At 34.6% G+C, this 18,337-nt stretch overlaps 1 protein-coding gene across 4 annotated transcripts in view; it reads right to left on the bottom strand.

The window, feature by feature from the left end:
* The window catches only part of VPS13B (vacuolar protein sorting 13 homolog B), a 669,566-nt gene that overhangs the window by 481,513 nt on the left and 169,716 nt on the right, over positions 1-18,337 (bottom strand). For all 4 annotated transcript variants that reach the window (XM_024572260.3, XM_024572257.3, XM_045181664.2 and 1 more), the window contains 2 exons: positions 13,319-13,453; positions 12,165-12,338 (listed from right to left, as the gene is read on the bottom strand). In XM_024572260.3, coding sequence (XP_024428028.2) covers positions 12,165-12,338; positions 13,319-13,453 — 309 coding nt within the window. The remainder of the gene's footprint in view (positions 1-12,164; positions 12,339-13,318; positions 13,454-18,337) is intronic.

An 18,337-nucleotide genomic window follows, 5' to 3' on the forward strand; every position in this document is an offset into this window, starting at 1 on the left:
TTCTGCATGTATCTGTCCTATTTTCCCAACACTATTTATTGAATAAACTGTCTTTAGCCCATTGTATGTGCTTGCTTCCTCTGTAGAATATTAATAGACTATAAAGGTGTGGGTTATTTCTAAGCTCTCCATTCTGCTCCATTGATCTATATGTCTGTTTTTATATCAGTACCAGGGTGTTTTGATTACTATGACCTTACTGTATAGTTTGATATTAGGTAGCTTGATTCCTCCTCCTTTGTTCTTCTTTCTCAGGATCACTGTTGCAATGCGGGACCTTCTGTGGTCCCACATAAATTTCTGAAATTCTGTTCGAGTTCTGTGATATACATCACTGGAATCTTGATAGAAATTGCGCTGAGCCTACACATTGCTTTGGGTAGCATGGACATTTTAATGATGTTAATTCTTCCTATCCATGAACATGGTATGTGCTTCCACTTATTTGCAAGTTCTTCAATTTCTTTCTTCAATGTCTTATAATTTTCCGAGTTCAGGTCTTTTACATCCTTGCCTAGGTTTATTACTAGGTGAAAGGGTCAAGCCAGCTCCCAGCCCACGAGACTGCTCATGACCCAGTCAGGCCAGTTTTCCAACCCGCTGGGCTACTCATGACTCAGTTATCCCAGGTCAATTGATAGCCTGCAGCTTAATCGAAACTCCCTCCCACCGTGCACAGTAGACACCTGGCGCCAGCCATAATGGCCGGTGGTCAGACTGACCCTCCTGTACCTGGGAACAGCCAGGCCCTTTACCTAATAACCCTTTGGCCCTTTACAATGCATTGTCCCGCCTCACATCCTGGAACCCTGAGGCACCCGCCTGGAAGAACAAGAGGCCAACCCCTCCCCTATTCCCCACAAACCCTGCACTTTTTCTTTTAAAAACCCTATTCCTGCCTCCCCTCGGGACTGCAGTTGAACTCGACTAAGCCCACCATAAGCACAAACAAGGCGCTTAGATCAGACCTTCCAGTCCCTCCCTCTTCTATTTCTCATGCATTTCTAACACTAGGTATTTCATTCTTTTTGAAGCAATTGTAAAAGAGATGTTTTCTTAATTTCCCTGTTAGTTCGCTATTGGCATATAAAAATGCAGCTGATTTCTGGATGTTAATTTTGTATCCTTCTAATTTTACTGAATTCATTTATCAGTTTTAGTAGTTTCATGGTGGAGTCTTTGAGGTTCTCTATGTACAGTATCATGTCATCTGTAAATGAAGACAGTTTTACTTCTTTCCAGTTTGGATGCCTTTCACTTCTTCTTCTTAGTCATTTTAAACATTTTAACCTAGACTAAAACAATCTAAAGAGAAATGCAAATTATGCTATATTGATATTGAGAATTTTATTCAGATAGACACAAAGACTCCCCGCCAAGCACATTTAAGACATCTGTAGCTTTCAGGGGGGAAAAGTGCTTTGAAAGTAATGTTTTATTTAAATATTAAAGAAATATAAGAATTACTGTGCCAGAGTACCTACTTGTGAGCCAAATAATAATTATAATCCATAAATAACTTAGTTAAAACTAAGTATTTTAGAAAATAGTTAAAAATAGTGTTTATATTTGCAGAAAATACCAAATACCATAGAAGAGAATATAAATAAAAAATGACTCATAATCCCATTAACCATTGATAATCACTAACATTAATTTTTCTGTGTATATGAATATAGATATAAACATATTTTTGTGCATATGTTGAAAGAATTAGGTTTACATTTTTATTATTTTATGTACATTTTAATAGAACCATTTTCTTATGATATATATTTTCTATCAGCTAATTTCAAATAAATTCTTCTATGAACATACTTTAATTGATTTTATAATTTATAGTAACTGGACAACAAAGGTGATTTGTGATTATTATAAATCAGCTGATGTGAAAACCCTGACATTTTAAATTTCCAGTCTTCAACTGAATCTTGGATTACTCCCTTAGGATATGATCTTGGAAGTGTTATAATTAAAAGTATGATCCCTCTTAAGGTCTCTAACAAATTTTGTTAAACTGATTTCTAAAGAGACTATACCAATTCCTAGTCCTATCACAGACTTCTACGACAGTGTTCTTCTCATAAATTTATCAGCTTTCAATTTAATAATTTATTAAATATTAATTTCACGGGTAAAAAAGTTTCCTTATTATTTTAATATTTATTTCTTTGACTTAATTTAAATTTTTTTCATGTGTTTTTGATCACTTATATCTTATTTTCGCCTCCTTTGCCCATGTTCCTGTGGTGTATTTCCATTTCTGTTTTTGTTATTGACCTGTAACTGAGTCCTGCACAGTTTTGTCTACTATGTTCTTGCAAACACTTTCACAGTGTTGCAGAATGCTATTTTTTAAGTGGAAAAAATCAGACAAGATGTAATTTTTACATTTGAAAAAAGGCTTTGTAGTATTTAGATAATAGCACATAACGTTTAATTCTCATAAGAACAAATACAATGAAATAAAAATGTCATGATAAAGAGAATGTTAGTTCTATAGAACTTTTGGAACTCCTCTTTCGTGTGTGTATGTACATGCAGACATTCTCTCTCAATACCTAAAGCAGGGTAGGTATTCAAGTATCTGTTCTATAGATTATTTTCCCAGGAAAGCTATTTAATAAATTAGGACACATTACTTACCCAAAAAACAGGTTAGAACATCCTTTGTTCACTTAATGAACAAGAACAAAACTAAACTAAAAGGCTCTTTTTGGAAAGTTGTACATATTGACAAAAGCACATAGCTGCAGCGAACTTAGTATGATAAGATTTCTAAAGTTAAACTCAAACCCATAATTATTCAGCAATCAATACCTCCTTTGGGCATAAAGAAACTGTTACTTCATCACTGCCCTCTGCCGGTGGTATTATTTCCCTTTAATTTTCCCTCCACTGAATCTTTGCCTCACAATTACTTCTGACCTGCCTCTGTATTTAAACCACCCACAGCTAAGAATACCCTAGACATCTGGAATTTAGTAAGGCTTGTAGGGAAAAAAATTTGTGCTTGAATGAAACACTCTGCATTGTTTGGTATACACCCTTCCAGGTATTTGAGTCTGATTCTGTGGCGACTCTCCACCTTTCATTGCCTTTGAGCTTTCTTACATCTGTAAATTGTAAGTAACTGACAGCTATTCAAGATTATTCTTGACTATAAATGCAAATAGGTTCTGTGAAGTACAAGTTAAACTGACTTCCTTTCCCCACTGTGGAAGTAGTTTTGCATCCATTTTCAAATTTTTTTACAGTATCACTAATCTATAAACGTCTCTTTCTTTTTCAATTTTCCTTTGGTCTAGTTGTAATATCTACCTGGTTCTCTCATTGATAATTATTTTTAAAATCTTTAACATTTGTCCATTTTATTTTGGACAGTCATGACTGTCTGAAACATGATTGTTTGAAAGTCATAATGTTACTTTTATTAAAAATTATTCTTTTTTAATTTTTATTGTTGTGCAAGTACAGTTGTCTGTATTTACCCCCACCCCAGCCATCCCCATAAAAATCATTCTTTAACAGGCTAAATCCGAACTAAAATTTTTCTCCCACAAAGCTATTTAGAAATAAATTGATGTGGGGCTATAGATAATAGGGCTACGCCCGAATGGCAAAAATCATTTCCTTTGGTCCATCCCCTACTTACTGAATACCTATCATGCACTTGTCATGATGGCTACCCTTAGCAACGCCTAATGGAGAAGGACTCCTATCAACAGTTATGACTGTTCGCCATGTGCTATGTTTGCCAAAGTCCTGTGGTGCTGCTTAGAAGGGAGTAACTGATGGGGAGAAAGAGGAGTAAGGGTGAAAGTTTGAGGAAGGTAAAAATAAACAAAACAAAACAAAACCACTCAGAAAAGTGCTCAAACTCTCAAACATTAATGGACAGCTGCCCAGCATCACACATTTACAAAATAATGCACTGACATGAGGACGATTCCTGCACACACTGTACTGATCAAAGGGATGCAAACGCTATCTGTGGAATCAAGTTCCTTTTACAGACATGGAACAGTTAAGGGGATAGTCAGGTAGCAAATACTGATATGAATTTCATTCCTAAGTGCTTTGTAAATCAACTCCTACTGTAAGGCTTCTTACTCTTATTTTGGTCAATATGACAGCTAATTACAGCCAACTTCAAAATCTTGACAGGACATGCAAAATTACAAACTCACTTTAAAGACGTGTCATTTTGTCTACGGCCATACCACCCTGAACACACCCAATTTTGTCAAAAGACATGTAATTTTCTAAAGTATAAAATAAATGTAAAAAACAATAATAAGCTTTTCGATCCATATAAAAATAGAGACAACATTATACATTTGCAGTGAGTTCACTTGAAGTCCATTACAACCTGAAATAGTTCTTATAGCATAATTTACTACTTAACAAATGAAGGTACTACTTATTTACTTTGAATACCAGTTTCCTTTTACTATACAAGCAGTAAAAAATGCAAAAATTTTGACCTTGTGCTATAAATGAGGGAAACAACAGGTCACCCACAAGGCACAAGGGATTTCTCACATTGGCTTCCTTCCAGAATCTGAGACCTTTCAAAGGAGCAAGAAAAGTAATTTCCTGTTGCTTTTGAATCTCTTCCGGACTCCTAGCATCATGGCATCAAGGAGACATTTCAATCTGGAAGGAGGTAAGATTCTTGAACTAAGTAAAGGATTTGCTGCTCCTAGATTCAGAACTACATACCCACAGGCTTACAGAGTTAACTGAAGAAAAATTTAAAGTAGGTAGGAATCAGTTGGATGTAGAGAACAAGGCAGGAAAGGACAAGACTCAAGAAAAATAACCTTAAATTGTGAAGGAAAAATAATTAATATAAAGTACTATATTGGACAGAGTAATTAATGCTTTATGCTTGCCTTATGTTTCACAGTCTACAATGTACTTGAGGATACAGTATTTAATTTAATCTACACAACAATCCTAGCAATCAGATAAGAAGGTTTCTTATTTTACCGATGAGAAACCAACACTCAGTGAGGTTGACTTTCTCAAAGTAATATAGTTTACCACGGATGCACACAAACTTAAAATACAAGCCATTTTATAATTCACTCATTTAATTCATGCAGCCCTAGTGTTTATATGCCTAATTCCTCAATATATTAGAAGTTTCTCTACAGCAGGGACATCAATGTGTCATTATATTTCTAACACAGAGAAAACTTGCCAATGAATATTTGTTGTGTAAACAAACAAATGAATGATTATAGTAAAAAAAAGCAAAAAAAAAAAGAGAATGGCAAAGAAATACTAAAATGTATTCCTTTACTTCAATAAAGATGAATTTGAGAATCAACAACACATAATGTCATTATTTGAATAAAAAGTTTTAAATATGTAGCTGTTTTAACATACAAAACATGTTTTCACTATATCTGTATATTCCCTTAATTACTATTCTAAGCAAAAATTTACATTTCTTATACTTAAAAACATTGTACTGTGTTATTACAAGATGTTTATTATACTTTTTTCCAAAAACAATTATAATAACAATGCATTTGGTAAATATTTTACACCCCTTTCAGGGTGTCTGTATATGTGTGTGTGTGTGTAAATAAAAAATAATTTTAATTGGTAAGTTAAAAAATTCTCTGTGCTAGAAATGCAACATTGTCAAAAGGCTATGACCTAGTTAACTATCATAATCCTTTAGAAATTGTTCACATTATGATTAAAAATCACTTTGCTTCTATATTCCCACAACTAGTTCGTATGGTAAAGAGATCAGTAAACTTACTTTTATGTGTAACATCTTTAACATTTGCTCCCCTTTCTGTGCTTGTGATTAAATGTAACATTTTGAAATTCCAAAGTTCTGAGAAAAACATAAATCCTTGTCTCACAGCTGCTGTTTGACTCTGGAAACACATGCATTTTCTTTTCAAGCATCTACCATCAAAATTCCCAAAGGGCTTGGACTGGAGAACACCTGCATCTCTTCATTTAGTTTCAATAACAGAGTCTAAACTCCAAAATTACAAAAATAGACGCTCTGTTCAGCTGTAGTTACATTTTGCCCCTAATTCCCGTGAACAAAATGCTAGGAGCATGAAATCATTCAGGCAAGCTCTGTCATCAAGAGGATAAGGTTTTTTTTCACCAGAAGCCCAGTGGGAACATGATAGAAAACTGGCAACAATTACAGATAAAGTACATAGTAGAGTCCTTGGGGAGGAAAGAGGAAATGTAATAAGATAGATGGGTATAATTTTTACACATTTATGCCCAAACCACAAATGTGAATTGTCTTTAATTGCTACAATATATAAGCATTCTTACTTATGTGTCCTGTCAAAAATACTAAAAACATAACTTCAAGGCAATTCACTTAGTTCTACATTGTAAGGAGCATTTTTTGGACAAAAAATAAGTTCTCCATAAATTAAAATTTACAATCTAAAATACTGTCTCCATTTTAAAATCTCTTAAATAATTCATATTCGAACCAACCAATTCTGAAGGGAGAAATAAGAGTGTATGTGTTTGCTGGTATGGTTTAATCGAGAGAGAGAACCGCCCTCCTGTTTAACTATATACTTCCAGAGACAAGAACTGTAGTAGTGACATTCCTTTTCATGTTCATCAAAAGCTGCCTATATTTGATGGGTAAAAAATATAATAACTTTTAATAGGACAGTCTACTAAAGTTAAAAACTTTTTTTCTAAAATTGATTACACTGGGAAATAGATTGGCTTAAACTGTATTATATTTAAGTTACATTTTAAGAGGAACACTTGTTTACCATTATTTTAATAACAACATCATAACTGCATAATTCTATTGTTCTAATCTTAGAAGTATTTTGACTTTTATATATTAAAAGCAAAATAGCATATTCATCTCATTCTACTTACGCAAGTGATTTGTACCAAACAGATACTTTATAAGCTATCTTCTTTATTAATAGTAGACAAAAATCAGTTAGATGAAATTTCATAGGAATAAGTATAACTATAATGTACATATATAAAATATGGAAAACAATACAAATCTGAGAAATACACTGTACTTTGTGCTATGTGCTGAGAAATACACTGTACTTTGTGCTATGAGGAAAATTGTGTTAAATTTTAAGAAGACATTTTCAAACACAGGGGAAGTAATCAGTATGGCAATGAATCTGAACACAAATCATATGGGAAATGACTAAAATTAATTTAATATGTTTAGCCTGGATTATTCAGTTTTTACAAAAAAAGCTTTTGTAGAACATCTACCATGTGCAAAGGAGAAAGAAAGAGAATTGAGCTAGTGCTGAAATTGACAGCATTAAGAGGTAAGTTTTTCATGGTGCCATTAATTGAAATAGTGAATAACGGACTACGAAATGGAGTGAAGGAATTATATTTAGTTCTAAATGTGTTAGGCACCATTAAAATATACACAGGGATATGGCCTGTGGCTGAAATTTGAAGTCTGGATCTCAAAAGAAAATAAATTGCATGCTGAAAACAAGAGTGTTTGAGTATATCATCCATATGGAAGGATGAGGATCGCTATATTTAAAACATACTATTTATCTGTCAAATACATTCATTCATTCAAAAAATGATTTCTCAAGCATTCCCTATGTGTCAGATAATGTCAGGCCCTGGAGATAGATAATGACAAGCAACCAGTGACTAACTCTGCCCTCACAGAACTCACTGTCAAATAGTGAAAACAGCACTCAAACCGCACAACTATACAAGTATACACTGTCAGTTGAGTTGTGAAAATATAGCGAAATATGAAAATGGATGTAACAAAGGTACTTAATCAGACTTGTCATTGCGGGTAGAGTAAAGGCAGAGTCAGTAAGGTTTCTATGAAGAGGTAGTTGTGGAGCAAGGATCTTAAGCCTGAGCTGGATTTAAGAAAGAATCCCAGACAGAAAAAACAATATGCAGAAGCATCATCACCAGTGAAAACCTGAAAGAAAGGTGGCCAAGATATCTGAAGTACGCAGAAAGAGGGAGAGATATAAAAAGGACTCCAAACACTGACTTGGAAATTCAAATGAATGACTTCTGACTTCCTTTACTCTAGGTGTATAGTAAGTACTCTGTGACCATTTTACATCCCTAAAGCAGATACCCCAAAATTTATTTATACATTAATGCCAGGATTAACAAAGACTTGGAACTTTTTAACAAGCAGAACCTGTTATAACTCATAGGCAAAATACAGCATATAAAGAAGAACCAAAGTCTATATTTAAAAGACAAATGAAGAAAAATGTTTAGAACCCCATTTTAAAATACTTTACATACATCAATCATAGTCACCAAGTGTGTATCCCTCTGAAGGAGCGAAAGATGCATCTAGTTTCTCCATTTGAGCCCTAATATCTACACAAATGTAAGAAACAGAAGCATCACTACCTGGTTTCTGTGAACAGTAACAGTGAACACAGAATGTGAGCTGGCACACTAGACTCCCACGAGAAGCTTCAGACACTCAACTGCAATCGCGGTCAGTGGAGTAGAGAATGCAATCAAGGGTGGAAGAAGGAAAGTGCAAAGGGCACTGCTGAGACATCAGAAAGAAAGGAATGTTGTGACACCATGAAAGTGTGGCTCTTTTGACAGTGCTTAATATGAAGAAAAGAGCTCCCTAAAGTTAAGGACTTTTAAAGCTGGGGGATGCAAGGTTACATGATAAATATAAATAGCCTAGGACAGTGGGAAAACGTTACATAGTTAGAAGCCCCAGGTTCAAGTTGAGAGTCTTGAGTTGCTAGCTACTTGGTCAAATCGGCCTCTATTTCTCCCTGTGTAAGACATGAATAACACTTGCTGTGCTAAATACAGTTTCATTTTGCAAACAAATAAAAAAATTTAGATGACAGTAATTCTTAAATTATAAAAGTACTATTTTTATAAAGACATTCACTGACACCATAAATATTTTTTCAGTCATATAAAAACCTAATTCACATTTGTAAAGCTGTCCCTTCCATCACATTCTTAAGTCAGAGGCAAAAAATTCTGCCTGTTTATCCTAACTAAGCTGATTTCAAAATTCCCTTCCTAATTGACTTTTATATAATATCCACAACATTTGCCAGCTCCCAGTTTTAATCCGCTGCCTTCAATTTGGGAGTACATGCACAAAGATGATTGTCTTCCACACATCATAGCATGATAGGCAGAAGCCAATCAGAGCGGTCACCAAACTCCTCTAAAATACACAATTTACAACAAGTCATTTAGCTGATTACTTACTACTCTACAATCAAATGCCTCTCATTGAAATTCTATAAATTCAAGGGGAAAGTTCATTAACAATCTCACCTGGGCACCTGCTTGTCTGTGAAAGAGACATCAGGGATTACTTGCACATCCCTTTAATTGTTCACCAAAAAGAGTTTACTACCCAGAATCTTTCTAAAAAATTTAAAAACACAATACTAGGGAAGACTTCTGTGTCATTTTCCTTAGATGCTCCAGCCTCAAAAACTATCAATCAGTCAATATAAATATAATCATCACTTACTTGCTGATCCACTCATTAAATATTTGTTGAGAGTATACTATATGTGGGATATTGTTCTATACCCTAGGAATACAGCAGTGACTAAAAAAGACAAATCTGACCAAATGTAGCCTAAATTCTAACAGCAAAAAAAATCAACAAGATAAATCGGAAGCACATATAGAATGGCAGACTGTGAAAAGCACTGAGAAAAACTACAGAAAAGTAGAGAAATAAGAAGTAGTGTCTCTAGGCATGTGTGCACGTACACACATGTTCATGTGTGTAAGACATAAAGAAAAAATTTATGCAGTGGCCAGGAAAGTACCTACTGAAACAGTGATATTTCAATAAAGTCTTAACAAATTGTTAAATTATTTCTTCATTTAAAATGTACACTTTATGATTTGTCTATACTATCAGTTAATATAACACAATCCTCCAATTTAAATCTTGTTGCAGGAACATAAGTTTAGTCGATATTACTTTAAAACTGGCCTTAAAAATTAATACTTAGGAGCTCTCTCAGAACCGTATCATAAAGCCATGAATGGGGATGGCAGTACCAAGGTTGAATGTAAAATTTAAATTTGAAAACGCCCTAAGTAAATCACATGAATGTAGTTTAAATAAAAACATATTACGTCTCAGGATTAAAATATACCCAAAGGAATATTTTCAAAACACCAAATGCATGATCACATTAAAATTTTACACATAAATCCATAAACATATCACTAAACATTAATGTTGAAGACTAGGTAAATTTCCTTAACATCAAGAAAAAATGTAAAACTTTACCCTTGAAATATCATAGGTATAATTTTTTATAATAGTTAATTTTTAGGCCCATATAATAGATTAGAAAGGCAAATACATTTTTGTGACCCTAAAAGTCCATTTAAATTACAAAGTATATGAATATCATTATGAGAATGATCTGATTATTATTTAAATAAACTTGACACTTTAATTCATTCTAATTGTGTAAATGGCAAAAGGAAAAACATAGAGTCCCTCTCCAATCAAGAATACATAGACATAAACAAGCTTACTTCCTTCTTATGTATCAAAATTCATAACCAGGTGGTCTGGTCATTTCAGTAATATTTCAATAATTTGATGATATGAAAACAACACCTATCAAAACTTATTATATGGGAGACTACGAAAGCCTACCAAAGAGCATATTTAAGGAACATGATTAAATAGGCATTAACAAAACCATAAGGTTTGTTTAACCACCAATCCCCTCTCTCTAAAACAAGGTTGGGGGGTGGTAGGCTAAACCACATAGGCTAAATATGGCCCCCCTCCAGTTTTTACCAATTAAAGTTTTATTGGAGCAGGGGCATATCCACTCATTTACATATTGTCTATGGCTATTTTTATGATGTAAACAGCGGATCTGAATAGCTGATAGAGACCACCTCATCCACAAAGTCTAAAATATTTGTTATCTGGCCCTTGATTAAAATGCTTATCAAACCCCGTCTTAAAAGACTGGTAAAATCTTACCCATACGGGCATTCTCAGTTTGGGTCTCTGCCTCATCCTCTCATTTTTTCCTTAGCATGTGCACCCATGCTCACCAGGCTGATGAGTTGTTTCTGAGGAACTGCAGATACTGCTGTCGGGTTTCTAGTGTGGACGCCACTCCACCGTAAAAGCTGCGGCAACGACATTCATCTTTGAAGTTTTTGTGTCCCTGCGTATGTGCACTTGTGCAGTGCTTTCAATATTCACCTCCACGGAGTCTCTGCCTAGTCAGGCGATAACAAGTCTCTTCATGGTTCCTACTTTCAACTTAGTGCAATAATGTTTAACGTTACTTCCCATAAGCTGCAATACCTGTTAATGGTAATAGAGCTTTCCTCTTAGGGAACTATTTGAAAGCACTCCATCACTGGCCAAGTAGTTCCCAAGAAAAGTTCCAGAACCCCTATCCTTTTAAGAAATCTGTATATAGCTATCTTACTTCTAGTCTCACTGAGTGACCACCTCGGCTTTACTAACCACACAGGGCCAATGCTAGCCTCCACTAACCATACCTCTTCCCCGTCCCAGTTCTCACTGATCTTTCTAGTATCTCCACTCAACATAAGAAGTGTGGATCTGCTATTATTATGGTGTTGAATAAAATGAAATAGATTATAGGCAAAGTGCTACTAGAGAAGAATATAAATCAAGAAATAAGATCTTGACCTCTGAGTTTTTTCTTGGTCCCACCATCAAAATCTTTTGCCTTTTTTAAAGCTACAGACAGCCCAAACACCTAATTTTAATACGGCAAACTGCGGGTGACAAAGTAGTACTGTCCCATGAAAAATACTTTGCCTTTCTAGTGCTGTAAATTTACTTTACTCCATTCGACATATTATATGATATGGTATATTTCAAAACTCAGTTGAATTTGATAGGTATGAATCTAAGATTGCTATACATACATACAACTAAATTATCTCTCATGTAAAATAAAATCATTATTGCTTATAAACATGTCTTTTACCAAAACTGATGCAAAAATGCTGCATTTGTATTTTCAAAGAACGCAACTGTAGAGTATAATGGACACAAATGTTAAAAAGAAAAAAAGCACAATTTTAAAAGCTTTACTAAAAAAAAGTGCAAGCCAAGAGAAAGACGTGAAGTTTGTACGCACCAGAACTGTGGCAGGAGTCCATATACTGGGGAACTTGAACTGTGAAGGCTATCAAATCTGGAGCTAAGAGAGACTCTGGCTTTCTGCTCTCATTGAGCCACTTGCTGCTGTGCAGGTCTTTAGTGTCAGAAGGACCTTGAAGCAATGGAATCAATTTCTCTTTCCCACTGTCCCCTGAATAGAAACATTAATGAAAAAATTTTTATGAAGTAAAATAAAGGAGTAGCTTAAGGATGCTTGATCTTAAAATATACTAACCTGTAACATTTCAAGTATGTTTGGTGATTTTGATTTTAGCTGTACATTTATACTCTTAAAAATGACTGATAAAATTAAAAGCACTTTTAACCCTTAAAAAATAAGTTTTAATATTTACCTAATCAATCCAGAACATTTTCAGAAAAGCTTATAAAAGGAAACAACTTGAACACACTATGCTTTAAATATTCCAGGGAATCTGTACCTTATCTTTAAACTTCCTCAGAAATTTAGTTTGTAATTAAGTTACAAATACAGGGTCCGGCAGAAGTGAGGCTTGCATGAGTGTGGTTGGTAGGGTATGTGAATGTCTCACATGGGACAGACAGCAATTTGTACATTTCACCGAGAAAGTCATAATTCGTGCTTGAATGTGATATTGTTATGCTACAGAATTACATGCTTATGATTTTGTAATAAAAAGGCAGGGGGGAGCGTTATTTGTGCCGGACCCTGTAGTTTAAGGGAAATATTATGAAAAAATGTATTGGTAGGAAGATGAAGTCAATTACCACCATAAATTTAAAAACAGCTGGGTTTTCTGTGTAATTTTATTATACTAACAACATTCTAATTTAATTTTGAAGTGTCATATATGTCTGTACCTCCTACTCCTACCAAAAGTACAAGAATAAACTTTCCTTCAATTTTTCTTCCTCATAATCATTCTTAAAACTATACAAAGTTTTTTCCTTAAATAAAAATTAATTTATTAAAGTCAAGAAGTTATCATCCTGGAACAATTAATAAAAATTTTTAAGTAAAATAAAAAAATTTAAAACCTCTGATTCATAGGAACAATGAGTAAATTCTTGTTTCAGCAACGCTCCTTGTAAAATGCAAGGCCAATTCTCCTATACAGGCAATAAAGTTTTACACGGTCCAGCTGCACATACCTGGGGCTTTGGCACAAATTTTTATTGATCCCATGGTCCCAGAGGCACATTTGACCAATGATGTGCTGCAGTACTTCAATTCAACATTCTGGATTGAGCCCTCAAGAGTTGGCAGGGGATTCTTAGATTTCACACCTAATAAAAGAAAACTGCAAATGTACTAGCCGATTGAATTTAAATAATTTTTATACTCCTTCACCAAGGTATTTAAACTTAATTATACTTTAATTATCTACCTCAGATATTCTTACAGTATTTGCATTAGGTTTCATAGTTTAGTGTTTAGGAGGTGAAAGGATGCAATTTTAAAATAAATGGGCTGAACTTTCATAACTATATTTATATAGTTCTTGATTAGTCAAGTGCAAGAAATATTTCAACATATTTTAAGCAAATATGTTAAAAAATTATATTTGGTTTCAAACACAGAGTAACATTTATCTTTTGAAAGAAATTTATAAATTTAGTTTCATTTAGGCAGATACATTTAATTTAAACAGGAAACTTCCAGAGAAAACAGATTTCTTCAAAATATCTTTATCAGGTGGTATGAGAAGAGAGAAACAAGATAGCTCGAAACAGCTCCTAAGTTAAAATGAAATAGCTTATAAGCAAAATTCACATGCCCAGTGTACGTAAAAGAAAGAAAAAGGGTTCTATATCAATTAACCAAAAAAGTGGATACTGACATTTCCACTATCTGCTACTGGCTAAAGGGCAAAAAAGCGCAGGAGGGAACAATTACCATGAAATAAATGGTAAAGAAAACTTAATTCAAAGGGGGAAAACTCATTTTGGCCCTGAAGGGGAGGTGAGATGAAACAGGAAGAGACACTTTAAGAACATCAGACTGAAAATACTGCAGGCTAACGCAGTGGGAATGATGACGATGACGAACTCTCATCAGCTCCCAGTTGCTGAGGAAGCGTGTGTTATATATGTTGTCACATTCTATCCTCACAATAGGCCCATTATAAAAATGTTTACTATTCTCATTTTCAGGTTAATATTCAATGGATTAGAGGGGTTAAGTAATTTTTACTCAAAGTCCTATAGTTAATGACAATGTTTCATACAATTTGATCCCATCACAGAAGACGTTAGCACTCATTTTGCCTATATTATGAATATCTACCAACATAATTTACTTTCTTTTCCCTATTTCACATTTAGATCAAACATATAATATCCTTCATAGGATACTATAACTCATTTAAACAGAAACTCATTTAAACAGAACTATTTATGAATAATCAAGAAAATCATAAACTTTCTATGATAAATATATCAAACATTATTTTGAAATCGTTCATCATAAACGTTAGTGTGTTCCCATATTTTAAGAATCTTCCCAAGAGGTAGCCCAGGAATCTGCAGTTTCATTAACACACTATAGGATTTAAAAATGATTAAAGGACATCATCTTAAGAAATACCTTCTCACATACTAACCCTTACTTCAACAGAACCTATTAAATTACTAATTTGTATGTGGATTGTTATATAAACGGGTATTGCTTGGTTGTTATTTCCCAGTATTCACCACCTGTGTTGTTCCCACATGAATGATATTTATCGTCCTCAGAGCAAATGTCTAAAATGTTCTGTATTTATACAGGCTTCTGATTTCATCATATTTATCACATTCTCCTTTAAATCACACATGGTAGGTCTTTTTAATATCTAATACATGTTATACGAGGTATGTCAGGAAAAAAGTCCAGCCGTTGTTAATCTAACGAGTATGGTTTATGCAATACCATGTAACCTGGCAGCCAAGGAGAGAGGACTTCACTCTACTAGTCAGTAGGGGTGGTAGACACCATTGAGTAAGCATTTGTTCTGTGTGGCCATCACATTCAAAATGACTGAGTGAGTAGAGCAATGAATCTGCATCAAATTTTGCATTAAGTCTGGACACTCTTCCGTGGAAACAATTCAGAAGCCGCAGCTATGGGCAACCAATGATTGGCACCTTCATCACGACAATGCGCCCAGTCGTGCATCACGTCTCGTGCAGAGTTTTTTGGCGAAACATTAAATCACCCAGGAGACTTAGCCCCCCTACAGCCCAGATTTGGTGCCCTGAGACTTCTGGCTTTTCCCAAAACTGAAATCACCTCTGAAAAGGAAGAGATTTCAGACCATCAATGAGATTCAGGAAAATATAACAGGGCAGCTAATGGCAATTGGGAGAACTGTGTGAGGTCCCAAGGTGCCTACTTTGAAGGGGACTGAGGTGTGTTTGTCCTATATACAATGTTTCTTGTATCCTCTTCAATAATGTATCTACTTTTCATATTGCACGGCAGGATACTTTCTGGACAGGTCTTATATATAAGACTCTAATCAGAAGAAGATGCCTAAAAATCTCATATACCTATATAAAAAACCATCTTGGTTTAGACTAAAACTATCAAGATCTTAGTTCACATTTTTGTGACCACTACATTTCTCAGATATTTTAAAACTTATTTTAATAACTAAAACAGTATTATACATAATATCTCCTTAAGAAAAGCTTTTCTATACTTTGTTGTTAATGCTACAAGCTGAAATTTATTTTTTTAATTATAATTATCTCTTAGTAGACTTCAACAGTGAAGAAAATTTCTAGTAAAAATTAACCTGGGGAATATAAATTACAGACTTCAGGTGATTATGATGTGTCAATACAGAGTCATCATGTGTAACAAATGTACCACTCCGAGGGGGGACACTGGCATTAGGGGACACTATGCAGGTTGGAGGCAGAAGGTTATGGGAAATCTCTGTACCTTTCCCTCACTTTTGCAGTGACCTGCTCTAAAAAAAAAAAAGCCTTAATGAAAATAACCTTGGTTTCTTTCCACTCCACCTTCAAACTAGGATTTGTAAAGTGCTCCAAATGTAAGCACTGAAGAGCAAAAGGGAGCAAGAGCCTTGGCACCACACAACCCAGAGCACCATGCACACTGTTCTTTCTACATGAGTGCTGCTACCTGAAACTGGGCGAGAAAGCCTGTTAGGGATGCAACTGGTGCAACAAGAGAGACTGAAAGCTCTACAACTGAAAAGCATGGCTTTGGCTTTAAGCAGCACTGCTCATCCAGGAAAGGAGTAGCGTAAGGGAAGTCACTATTATTGTTACATGTGGAGGCTCAAACACCATAGTTACTGTTCAAGGTATTTACTCTTAGAAAGCAGCTGAACTTTATACAAAACTTAGTTTAAAGGAGAGGTATTTGGTAAGATGTATAGTCAGCGGACATTTGTCAACAGGACAATCACTAAGAGAGTGACATTTGAAATAATGCCATTATAAAGCACCCTCACATACATTTGCTCAAATGCTGCTGCCACAGCCCACCAGAGGAAGGTAAGAGGGAATTCCTAAAGTACTGTAATTGACATAAAATTTTACATTGTACACATTATCAAGGAAATGATTCTAAAATACAATTTAATATAAAATAATGCACTTTTTCTTCTCCTTCTTGTACTTCTCTGAAAAATATCAGCTTCTAACACATACTCTTCTTCAGTCCTGTGAAGCACCACAGGACTGAATCCTTATTCTGTTCCACCAATTTTCTTACCCACGGTAATTCCTCCATCCTCACTGAGACCTTCGCCATCAGTGTTGAGTAATGAGTTTATTACCCTCCCATCATTATCCTCTACAAATGAAGAGATGAACTAATGACCATCACCTGTGTATCTGTGTAGACGTAAAAGATTAAGGAGTCAAACAACATGTAAGTTTACCTCAGTTCCCTCCTTAACCACCACCAAAAGACTGTTAAGAGAAAATTTTAGGGCCCTACACCAACAAAGAAATGACGATGTAAAAAACCAGGCAGTTCAGAGGGCAAGAATGCAGATGAAGATAAAAAGATGAGGAATGACTAAAAGTCTGTCGGATCACTTAAAGAGCATTTCCCTTCTCTCATCCCATGCAGAGCAGCCATGCACATGAGTACCCTACATTCATCCTGGTAAAAGACTAAAGGGTTCACTCTGGAGAGGTTAAACCCAAGAATTTTGGACTAAAGGGTCCACGCTAAAAAGGGAAATTGTCTAAAAATCTACATAGAGTATATGTACTAAATAACGAGAACAACTTTTCTTTTAGTCTAAGAACTCTGAGTGCCATACTTATAACCTCCAGGCAGGAAACAGAAGAATTCCTCTGTGGAAAGTGGCTAATCCAAGAAAACCACAAAACAAAACAGAGATATTGACAAATGATTACCCCAACAAAACATATGAATTAATACAAATAATCAAAAAATTTATATAGAACCACAAAGACCCCAAATAGTCACAGCAATCTTGAGAAAGAAGACAAAGCGGAAGGTGTCACGCTGTCTGATATCAAACTATACTACAAACCTAAATCAACTCAGGCATAAGAACAGCCACATCCATCAGTGGAATATAATGGGAGAGTCCAGAAATAAATCTACGCCTATATGGTCAAGAACAAAAGAGGCAAGAACATACAATGAGGTAAAGATAGTCTATTCAGTAAATGTTGTTGGGAAAATTGAACAACTAACTACATGAAAAAAATGAAACTAGACCACCTTTTTACATCATATATAAGAATAAACTTAAAATGGATTAAAGACTTAAATGTCACACCTGAAACCATAAAACTCCTAGAAGAAAACATAGGCAGCAAATTCTCTGACATTTTCCTCAGCAATTTTTTTTCTGATTATATCTCCTTAGGCAAAAAAAAAAAAAAAAATTAAAACAATGAGACTACATCAAATGACAAAGTTTTTGCATAGCAAAGGTAACCATCAACTAAATGAAAAGACAACCTACTGAATGGGAGAAGATAGTTGTAAATGATACATTCAAAAGGGGTTAATGTCCAAAATGTATAAAGAACTTATATAACTTAAAACAAAAAATAAACAATCCAAGAAAAATGGACAAAGACCTAAAGAGATACTTCTCCAAAGAGGACATTCCAATGGCCAACAGGCATATGAAAAGATGCTTAATGTCACTGGTCATAGAGAAATGT

Source organism: Desmodus rotundus, chromosome 8 (assembly GCF_022682495.2).
Source record: "Desmodus rotundus isolate HL8 chromosome 8, HLdesRot8A.1, whole genome shotgun sequence".
In the NCBI taxonomy this organism is placed as follows: Eukaryota; Metazoa; Chordata; class Mammalia; order Chiroptera; family Phyllostomidae; genus Desmodus; species Desmodus rotundus.